The following is an 11,839-nucleotide window of genomic DNA, read 5'->3' as shown; positions in this document are numbered from 1 at the left end:
TTTGATTTACGTGGTGGAGATCTCCATCTGTTGCTGTACCTGCCTCACCAAGTCATGTTATGTAAAAGTAGCCAAATCTTTTGCTCTTAGCATCCTAATATTTCTTTGCCACGGGAGTCGTGGGCGTGCTGGAGTCTATCCCAGCAGTTATCGGGCAGTAGGCGGGGGACACCCTGAACTGGTTGCCAGCCAATCGCAGGGCACACAGAGACGAACAACCATCCGCAACCCCCGGGCAATTTGGAGTGCTCAATCAGCCTACCAGACATGTTTTTGGGATGTGGGAGTAAACCGGAGTGCCCGGAGAAAACCCACACAGGCACGGGGAGAACATGCAAACTCCACACAAAGCGGACCGGAGGTGGAATCGAACCCACACCCTCCTAAATGTGAGGCAGACGTGCTAACCAGTGCACCACTGTGCCCGCTGAAAGTTTCAATAGTGGAATATTCGTGGAAATCGAGATTGTTACTGTAGGATTGTATATATTTACGCAGCGAGAACAGCTGGTGGAGGCGGGACAGGTTACCGTGATAAAACCACACAGCTGCCCTTCATCAACTCTCGGACAGACACACACAAATCCAACTGGACATGTAAGGAGGCTGTTAAATGTGTTCAAAGTTGTCCCTCGGGTCCAATTAATACGTCGTCTTCCTCGGTCCTCCTTCAGAAGCGCAGCCGATGTTATCAAGATGAGACCCACGTCGTGTTTATTTCAGCAGAGAGGAATGTGAGGGTCCGTTAGAGCCGCAGATAGATGTCAGCACAACTATTTAGTCTGCACGCCCTGCCAAAAGAAATGAACGCCTCAGACTGGAGCTGCAGGAAAGTATCTTTACGACTGAGGCGTGTTTTTTGGCTGTGAAAATCAAATTCTTTCGTTTGCTCAACTTTTATGTGGATGAAGCGACTCAGGAGTTTTTCTAAGATAGGAGGGAGCGGGACATTTTCCTTAAAATAACATTTATTTTTACAAGTGAGGACAAGATAAGAGAGCAGTCCGTTTCCTCAGGCAGACCTTGATTGGTTCTTTCCTCCTTGCTCCTGCAAGCAGGAGATTAGGGAAAGTGTTCCGTCTTCTCTTTTGGGATTACCTGACGATTTAAGAACATTTTAATGACATTCTCAACATTTGGGACTCTTTTTTTTGGGTGCTGTTAATTTTTGGTACAAACATGAAGTTTAGCGGGCAGGAGGATACCTACAAACATGTCTCAAGAACCCACATCTGAAAAGACAGCAAGTCAGCTATTTTGCTTTGAAGTGTTAAAATTTAGTCCATATCCGTACTTCCAGAGGGGAACTGTACAATGCTTCCTTGAGATACAAGAGAGCCGATTTATGAATATTTTTCAGATAGGAGCAGTTGTTCAGCTATTTTTTTGCTTTGACTTGTGAGCTCAAATTTGAGATACAAGCAAGTTATCGTGGCAGCGAACTCAACAACTCATTATTCCATTTCTACTTCCATTTGTTAAGATGGCTTTCAATCATAAGCGTGGTCCCAAAACATTTAATCTCCTACCTCAAGACAGCACTGTATTTGTATTTAGTTACCTTCCAACATGGATTGAGTGTGTATTGGGGTGTACATTAATATTATAAAGCAGCAGTATGCGAGTGTGAGCCGAGTTGTAAATAAATAAATGATCACACGCTTGCACAGACACACGGCCATCACTAACAAAGCCAAAGATGTGATAAATAAACAACATGTAAGGCTTCTGCTCCGTGCTTGGATGTGTTTACTCCGAGAAGGCCCTTTTTGTTTATGTGTATTTAATTGGATGCCGTGGCTTTTGCGTTGGCTGCAGTGTGTGCTGATGTTGTGTGTTGAAGTAGTCGTCGTTGTGCCATGGTCAGATTGTTATGCCCGATATGGTCTTCTGTACTGAATCTGGTTTGTTTTGTAGATGTAGGGCAGTTTGTGTGACTTTGCAGGATTGGATGCAGTTAGAAGTGTAGAAATAAGGAGTGTTTTTTTTTTTATTTGTTTACGCTTGTTTTAAAATAACATTTTGTACTTTGTTTTTTCACTCAGCATTTATTTGGGTGTTTTATGTGTTTACTATTTTGTTATTAGTTTACTGGCAAAATACAGTTTTTTTCTTGATTTTTTTTCTTTATTCTCATATTGCAATGTAAATGATAAAGAAAAAGCCGACTACATATTTTTTGTAACATTCCAAACGACAACCATTTATGAACTGTGCACAACATTCCTTTGCATTATTTGGCCTACTGGTGTAAGTGAGCTTGTAAAAAGTAGCCACTTACTTTTACTCCTTGAGTCTGCTTGAGATAAGGTGCATGATTGGACGCCTGACCTTGATAAATAGTTGCTCCAGCTTGTGTTTGATAGGTGGCACTGTATGTAATCAAGATAAACAAATGAGTGCTAAGCTACACTGCTATTTAAAATGTCCGAATGTTCATGTGTGGGAGCTGCCTGGGTGAGCAAGCGTAGCCTTACGTTAGAGATTTTCCTGATTACAGCATGAAATGACTCACAGATTGTACTGCCTGCTCTCACACATATGCACGCACACATGATGACCTCCTGCTGCTGCGTGCGGATTTGTATGAAAAACCTTTCTCTAAACAACCGAGAGACGTCCAGGCTTCTAATAAAACAAAGTTATTTGTGCACTCGCTCCTCATTTTGCAAAGTGTCTCGGCCAAGGGGAGACTATAAATTAACCTTCTGCATTGTATCAACTACCGACTGCTTGGAGAAGAATGAGATATGAGCCACTTACACAATCCAAACACATTCAAAAGAAGTGCAATTTTTGCCAATATAATATGCGTTAATCCCGCCAACAGGGAAATTATTTGGCCGGCCACCGACTCCTTTGCTGAGCAGATAACGAAGCCGTCCTCCTGAGGTGGTTATTGTGCTCTCCATGTAGTAATCGGAACAATTTCCGCAAGAATGATCACTTTTATTCCAGTTATTGCATATCCACTGAGTGGGATACTTGTAGAGGTGGAACGATTGATCAACAATGAACAGAATAGCAAATTTATCAAAAATTATTTTCGATACTCATTACTCGATTAATTGTTTAGAGGCCTTGTTTAGACTAGAGCAAGAGGGTAAAACGAGCTATACTTTTTGTTTTGGGGAATTTTGAGCAAAACATACAAACATGCTATGAGAAACACTTGAGAGCTATTTTGAAATATATTTAAAACAAAGCATAATGTCTTCATTATGGCTTGTACAGTCAGCAGTTTTTGTCCCTCACTTTCTTGCTTTGCACGAACCCCTCCGAAGCCTAATTGGATGAAAGAACTCCTCGCTGGGCTGTCACAGAGCTTTCACTTGGGATTTTTAAACAACTTGACAGCTGGTCTGGGAACGAGTCTCCCAGAGATCCACAAACATCTCTCAATTAATTTACAACAGTAACCATAACATTACTACACACGAACGAGGTAATGAGATCCAATGCAAGAGCCTTATTTTCATTTTACACAGAGATCCTGCAAAATACAAAGGACAGTATCTGCAGGAACATCTGCTATTCATTTACGTTTGCTTTTTACACACAACCCGGGATAGGAGAACAAACAGTGTGTGCATACTAACACAGCGTCCTGTGATCAGATAGATGAGATCAGCACGTCAGTGAAAATACTTTTCGAGACAAGCGCTGTCGACACAGGAGGACGACATAAGTGAGTGTCAGACGTGACAAATACGACATTACACATTCCATTCTTTCCTTCATAATGAACAAAACGAAGAGAGCCATTTTGTCTTGTTCTCAAACGCTGTACTTATAATTCAAACACAGAGGCACAAACTTATTTGATGACCTTGGTGGCCGTAAACAGCACTCAAATTCAAAAGAAAAAAATGTATTTTTTAACCCACAGAAATAATAATGTATTAATGTCACCACTAGGGTGTTTCAGGGATTTATTTGTGCATTGTGGCACAAATCCAGACCAAAAGAGAACGTTGAACAAAGCGACATCTATTTCCCTGCCCATATATGTGTCATCCATGCTGTTCATAACTTGCAGATTTATTGTGTGTGTGAGTATGTGTGTGTGTTATTTCAGGGGAAGTCCGCACCCCGGCTAAATCCCGCAGCGGGGAGGGAGGGCTCCGTTTTAACCCATTAACCCATAACCCCTTTCCTCTAAAGTAGCAAAACCTTAAAATGACCACAACTACAATGGCTTCTTCCCACTTCAAAGTGCATTGTCAGGCATCCCAAAAGCAATGAACTCTCAACCTATTAACAGCACCCCTGTGTGAACCTTGCGCTTTGAAACGTCCCCAACTGGTGCCAAAATGAAAAAAAATGTGTCTATTCCAACTCTGGGTGTGTACATGTGGGCAGGCACGCCAAAGGCATCAATGTTTATTTAGAAATCAGCCTAGGGACAAAGGCCGCACACTCCTGTCTGCCAGACGTGAGGCCAAGTCGTCCCACCCTGCAGAAGGAAAATGACGGTTTCCGAAAGAGATAGTGAGGCATCATTATGATTGCAAGATGTTTCAAAGTCGGAGAACGTACATAGCAATCTATTGGAGTAAACTGAAATCAATCAGGAATTTATGAAATGAAAAGATTATCTGCTAATAACTTAAATTTGGATGGAGAAATACAGTTTAACATATTTCTGAATTTGGGAGTGACTTATTTAACATAAAAGATTGCAGATTTGTGCATTCTCTTCACAGGTAGACTTCAGTTCACGTGTGGATAAGTGAACGGATGGACTAGCAAAAAAACAAAGTTAAAAAAAACAGCTGGACTGCCACATCTGCTTCATCCTCAAATGGGGCTGTGCTCATTCAGTGACTAATTCGGAAAATCCGTTCCACAAAAATCATATCCATAATATTGATGCATTCCTTTCGCTTTTGATGTAGGAAACTGGAGATGGGAATTGCGTCTTAACCCAGGTTGTGTCTTTATTGGCAGTTTGGAGACAGCCGCCTCAGGGAGGTTTTTTTTTTTTTTTAATCGCTATTAACCCATTCAGCTCTTCATGGCACTGCCTTAGAAGACAAAGTGCATTCATACAAAATAAGTTTTTCAGAAAATAACGACCTCAAAAGGTACAAATCATTGGCTGTACTGTAATTGTGTTGTCACAAAAATCCCTCATGACTCCAATAAATCTCATGAGAGAATATGTCCACTGATTCTTCAGTCTCATAAAACGTCAAAGAATGCTGCAAGAATTTATTTAATCTATAAAAAAATCTGTAAATTCTGAGACAACAGTAATTTTTTTTGTGATGCTTAGAGAGACTTTTTTTCTTATTAAAATTTGACATGAAATGTCGTTCGTGTTTTTTATGAGGCTTGAAGAGGCATCACACATATCTAGGCATCGATCTTTCTACAAACGCACAGATGCTGAGGGGCCCTTCCCACTGAGCTGAGGGCCCCAATTAGAAGTGAGTGGTCTGTCCCTCTAGGGGCGAGCCTGCAGCGCAACACACACAAACACATGCACACACACGCAATCTAAGTGCAATAGGAGTTCAAGAGCGCTGGATTCAGGGGGAGTGGACACATTTTGTGCTCTAACGTATCAGAAAGGAATCACTTGTGTGTTTTGGAGTCGGAAGGAAGGAGAGTCAACTGTTGGTGCTGCTGTTTCTCTCTTTTTTTTATTATTTTTTTTCAATTTTGACTTTTGAGCTTGTGCGTGAGGGGAGCAAGCATAGTGGCGGTGTGTTTAGATGCAGCACAGACGGGCATGTGTCGCGTGTGAGAGAGGCAAAGTTGAGCGCAGGTAAGATGCAAGATTGATGATGTCATTCTAATGTATGTGTAGTTTTGAAATCACTTTTTACTGCATCTTATTAGAATTTTTATTTTATTACATCACAATACCAACCTGATTGTTTTAAGATCACTTTTAGAAACTTTTCAATCAATTTTTAAAGGGTCAAATATCAACTCTTTATTGTCATTGCTGTCATCTTTCAGTTGTTTTAGAGCAAATTGTGCAAGTTTCAGTTTTTGGTATTTTTCTTGGCATTTCTGATAAGTGTTACAAAGTTTGTTATCCATCACTCAAAGAAAACAAATACATTGTTTGTGTGTTTCTAATTAATTTGTTTTGTCTCTTATCCCAAACTCCATAATAACAACTTTTTTTGTTTGTTTTGGGGAAAAAAAGTTGTTTAAAAGTTTTCTTTTTGGCTCATCAACATGCAAGTTTACTTTGTCCACTGCATTACAATTAAGCAGTTAATCCTTTAGCTGTTGCCATTTTAAATCAAGTTTTCTATTGCTCTCAATATATTCACTTTGGAGCTTAAGTAATGTAAATTATTCCACATGTTTTGGAGTATGCTGTGAGAGCAAAACACACACACGGTGGCAGGATTAAGATATGGGGGGGGGCACATGGGATCGGATATCTTGAGATTGGTATCAAGTCTCTTCTAAATTAGATAAAAGCCCAAAATGTACTGGACATCTGTCTGCCATTGCAATTTCAGCGTAAACACCGCCTAATTTACACATTACGTAAATATTCTGCATTAGAGCAATGTCTGTCTGCAAAATAATTGCTTATGGTGACCAGTGGCCCCTGTTTTTTTTTTTTTTCTTTTTTACTATGCACTTGACAATATTAACCTTATATCTTCAAGTGACAGCACATTTACGATAGGTTTATTTTTACGAGTGTGCAGTGCAGGGCTTCTGTTTTCACATTTTTTTAGCTTGCATATCCGCTCCAAAATACTGCACACAGTCACCCTGTGTCAAACATTCCACTTTGCGAGGAGCAAGTGTTGAATATTCACTGTGCAGTGGCGCACAAAAGCAAATGAGACACAGTTCTATGGCTTTTGTCTGTAGACTCTGCTCTCCACTTGCTTCAAGGTTTTTCTGCAACTCCCTTACAAGGAGCTTGAGGATGATGGGGGCGAGGTGAAGGTTGGGGATTGTCAAAGGAGTACAGAACGTGAATTTCTTAAGACACGTTCGAGGGCTTTGACAAGTTGCGAAAAGAAAGGCGACCCCAAAAATGACATCATTGCCGGGTCGTCCCCGCATGGCGCCTGCGTAGTCTAAAATGAGGACGTGCTGACAGGTAACATCTTGCTCTGTCCTAATCCACTTTCTATTAAAGTTCTGGAATGGGAAAGAGGAGCTGGCTCTAGTCATAATATATGAAGTTTTCTCCAGTCTGGCCCACAGCAGTGGTGCATTTTTTTCTCTCCCTTGGTCGGGTTCTACGTAAGCGCAGTATCCCCAAGAGTCCAGCCTCGTTGTACAGAGAGGGCACATGTACGGCAGTTGTGAAGTTTGCACAGTCCACAGTGATGAGGTGCCAATTGCTCACTGGCAGACATTCTGTCTGGCCTGGACTAGCCTGTGGAAATATAGCGCAGGATGCACCTTTCTGGGGCCACTTGAACAGAAATCTCTTCACTCAACTGGGGTCAAAACAAGTCTGACCTGGTGAAAACATGTTCACAGGATGCGCTGCACTGTAATGATTGGCAAATTCTACTTGTTATGTCTCTATCAATACCAGTTTACAGTATTTACAGTATAGACGAGAAGATGTAAAAAGAAATCTGTAAAATGGTCCCTTATTATATTAGTATGGCCTAGTTTCATACATTTTCATATCTAGGCTTGAAGACCAGTGAACACCCGAAACGACCCCTCTCAAAAAGATATAATTTCACTTTTGAAAAAATCCCAACCCTAAAAATGCAGTGCGCAAACCACATACAAAAATATATATTGTGGGTGTGGCCTTGGATCGAAAGGACAAAAGAAGCGGGCAGTGGTTGTTTAGCTTCGGCTGGTGTTACTCTACAGACGGACAAGTGAGAGCACTTAGAGTTGTCACATAGCACTTTCACACCCCACTGCTCCCATCTGCTCACCTTAGGACAGGATTAGGTTACGCACATATGCTCGTACATGCGCACTCATACAAACTCAACGCGGCGCAGCCGGGGTTACGGCCTAACCGGTGTGTGTCGAGTTACTTGCTTTGTTGTCCCGCATCGTCAAAGCCTTTTGGCATTTACATCTGCGTCTCGATTACGCGAGCGCGTCTGTGTTTTCAATATAACTTTGTTTCCACTTTGGGTTGGTTCCGTCTCCACTGATAAACACCAGATCCAGTAACCTTCCATATTTCTATTCGAGCCCGCAGTCACTGACCCGACACTGTATCACTTTCATATAAAGCCCGCCTGGCATGGACAAAGAGTTATGGATTAAACTGCCACATGATACCCAATGAGATTGTTCAAGACTTGAGATTTGCCTGAACTATTCTTTGTTGATTTAATTCCACCAATTTTGAGTATTTTAGTTCTTTCTTGCTATATAAATCAGCAAAGGCCGGATTGTCAGATGTTTCTAAAGACTAGCTTGAGCAATTGTTCTGTGTTAACAGTGATATTCTCCTCCCCATTCTGCTATGAAAACAGTAGAGGACAACAATCATAATTATTAACCTGTTGAATATTCCCAGTTGCAAATTCTTGTGCGAGATACACACATACTGACAATTGGGCCAAATTTGGGCATTTTCCCTTTAAATATGGTGATCAAAGTCAGTAAATACCTCCGAAAGATTATGCTGTGTGATTATCCTGAGTGGTAAGAGTGACGTTACCTCCCAAACCTGCTCAGAAAATTGACAGATACAAAAATCATGAATGTTAAACCTGTTAAAATCCTTCTTTGTCTGGTCAGCGTAGTGTAGTCTGGGTCTCTCCCGAATTAAAAATGACTTAAAGATCTGTGCGGGACATGATATGCAGACTGGCCGTAACTTGGAGATTTGGAATTCAGTCTGTATTCCTTGGTGCTGCCTAAAGACTTTGTTTTCCCTTCCAAAAGAGAATGAATTCTACTGGAACGTCCTCTCATGGGGGCATAATTTGATTTTGGACACAGATTGTCCGGTGAGGTCGTTTATTTCAAAGTGATGTAATGAAATCAGTGATGCAAAACATGCAACACCGTGACTGCACTTCATAAATCCACACCACAAAAAGATTATTCCATGATCAAAAGAGTCTGTGGATTTTTTGGGGTGTAGTTTTTAATAGAAGGTAAACGGCTGTGGGAAATTCAAACTTCCCGAATGGCAGTGAGCCTTGTTGAAGTTTCCATGGAAAACTTATCTACTTCAATGTTTCACTACACTTCCATTATAGCTGGTGACTTCAAAGATCCCGTGACAATGAGATGTCGACACTTTGCAATTATTTTGGCGACATAGTTTTTCATTCACACTTATTAGCAAAAACCAGATGGATGCCATGCAATTGCAAAGATATGCACGCATGCAAGTCGTGTTTGAGGTTAGCATCTCAAATAAATGACATTGTGTGTACTGCCTTGATGTTGGACACAGAGAAAATGTTGTTGCACATGTTTCCAGTATATTTTTGCGTGATTGTGTATAATGAGCGTTCCGTAGCCGCTCTCACATGCTTCATATTTACAAGCATAAAGTTAACTACAGTTTTGTTTTTGTATCGTAGCAGTGAGTCCACTTTCATTATAGAGACAACCTGACTGCAAATCATAAAAACAAATCCTTACCAGTCTGCCTTGGCACGTTGTGTACTCAGAATGCTATATTGCATACAAACTTTATGCAAGCATTTTGGCATTTTGTTAGTTTTCATTCGCATGGCGTTAAATCATTATTGACCTGTCTTGGCACATTTTTTTCTCAGATGAATGGATTATTATTGATGATCTAACCTTTTATCGTTCATTCTCTTATGCGATGATCAGATAGAATGTGAGTTGCGCGTTTATGGCGATATACAGAAAATCCCCTTCAATCTGTACATTACAGAACACGCAAAAAATATACATGCCCATGGAATGTTACTATGGCATGCATGGTACTTTGGCAGTTGAAAAAGTTATGCCCGCAAAGGCATGTTGTGCAACAGTGCTGTAAGATGGGCCCAGTCCTTTTACATTGGTGATATTTAATTGTAGATGTGGCTGCTATAAACATGGTTATGGGCACTTGCTGGTTGGCTGTGCTTTTTTTTAGTGTACCTGACAGACAGACTTTAAATTTACAGCAAGGGAATAAAAGCTACTAAAAAGCCTAAGGCCTCTCATATCTCGTTTTATAATAAAAACACCAGTTGTGTGGCCTGGTGGCAGCCTCGTGTTTTCACTGAGACGTGAACTCAGACCGACGACTCACAGGGGAGTTGCATGCTTGCTTAAATGCAAGATTACCAAAAAGAAAACAAAAAAACGGGTGACTGACCATTGCCAAGAAAAACAAAGAATGTCTCAAGAGTTAGGAACAATTATCCATGTTGTTACGTTTGCTTGGTGGCCGGGACTCGACAAATAGCCCGGCTAATGCACCTTGTCATGGCGAGATGGCGGGATTTGATAATGGCGTCCTCCACAGGGCACCTGGGTTGTTGCTAACTGCCTCATTAGAGGTGGTCTGTGTGTGAGAATTCCCATGGCCACACCGCTTTGCCACCATCTGCTGTCTGACAACCTGCACGGGGAAAACGTCCTTCAGAAAAGTTTGCCTACGCTTAATTGCTGGACTACATTTTGGGATCACTATGCATGGACTGACGGCCGGGCAAAGTCGCCTCTCCCTGTTGATGTTACGGTTAACCAGAGTATGTGACACATAATAACAGAGGTGGGCAATAGTTTCCATGAGAAGTTTGATTGACCTTCATAAAGACTCTACTAAGACCAGTCAGAGCCTGTGGATGAGTCAAACTTTGTCCAGGTCTACATTATAAGGCGGCACCACGTCAGAGTCTGGCTTTAAATCTGTCAGGGATGTCGTCAGGTTTGTTTACTGTTGCCCCCCTAATCCCATGTGCAGTCCGTTCTGCCAAAGACAACAGGGGGAAATCCAGGCCGGAGCTGCCAGGAAGCACTTGGGTTTGTTTAACTCGCATGGCACAGAGCTGTGTGCTTCTCTACCCCTGCTGTCACTCTTCATCTATTTTATTGACTCTCAAACTGGATAGCCTTTGTCTTTTCCTGCCAAATGACATCAGAGAGCTTTTTGTGCACCTTTATGTGAGAGCTGGCGTCTGCAATAAAGCTGCTACCCTATTTTGGCGACACTGTTGTTTAAAGAATAAAGTTAGAATTTGTTTGTTGTATTCCCACTGAAGCGACATGACTTTTTAGACCTTTAAACCATGGCGTCACATGTTATTTGGGTGGCAAAAGCTCAAGCGAACAAACCCTAAATGTCATTTAACTGAGGCAGACTGAAAACAGGATACTGCTTGAATAATGATTTTAGCCCTCCTCTATTTAGTGCAATAACTTGACTGTGCAGAGTATCAGTGGTAAAGGCGATTTTAATCGTTATGATGATCAGAAATAGATGTGGTAAAAACTAGAAATGGAACGCCCAGACATTAGAATGAGGGCCAGCTATTTTGTTCTGATAGATTACTCAGACAATCTGCAAGAAACATTTGTACTTATTTGTGTGATAAAATCTTTAGTTCCTAGGCTGTACCTTTTGAATGGGTTACTCCGCCTCCACTGTAGGCAGTCTTGTAATCATCCCTGTAAATCTATTTACGGCATACCCGCAATTGATCCTCCTCACCCACAGGCTCCCCTGGAATCATTTCATTGTTCTTGCTTCAGGCCAGTCACTTGTTACTTGCATTCTGCTACCCAAAATACACTTGTGTTCAATGTTTTTTTGTCCTTTGGTACAAATCCTAACAGTGCTGAAAACTTCATTCAGTATGTGCTACCAAAAAGGCTGCTCTTGCATTTTTAAGCTTCTGATTTGCTAAATAGCACTTGACAGCCTTCAGATGCATTTGGGACA

The 11,839-nt window shown here is 41.3% G+C and overlaps 1 protein-coding gene across 1 annotated transcript in view; it reads left to right on the top strand.

Moving 5' to 3' along the window:
- The first annotated feature begins 5,552 nt into the window (after window positions 1-5,552).
- The window catches only part of sema3d (sema domain, immunoglobulin domain (Ig), short basic domain, secreted, (semaphorin) 3D), a 29,450-nt gene continuing 23,163 nt past the window's right edge, over window positions 5,553-11,839 (top strand). The window contains exon 1 of the mRNA XM_085914930.1: window positions 5,553-5,773. Coding sequence (XP_085771056.1) covers window positions 5,721-5,773 — 53 coding nt within the window. The 5' untranslated portion in view covers window positions 5,553-5,720. The remainder of the gene's footprint in view (window positions 5,774-11,839) is intronic.

This window comes from Syngnathus leptorhynchus, chromosome 6 (genome assembly GCF_054491065.1).
Source record: "Syngnathus leptorhynchus isolate UIUO chromosome 6, UIUO_Slep, whole genome shotgun sequence".
NCBI lineage: Eukaryota > Metazoa > Chordata > Actinopteri > Syngnathiformes > Syngnathidae > Syngnathus > Syngnathus leptorhynchus.
Note: the sequence above shows the minus strand (reverse complement) of the source record. Positions and strands in the feature narration are given on the sequence as shown.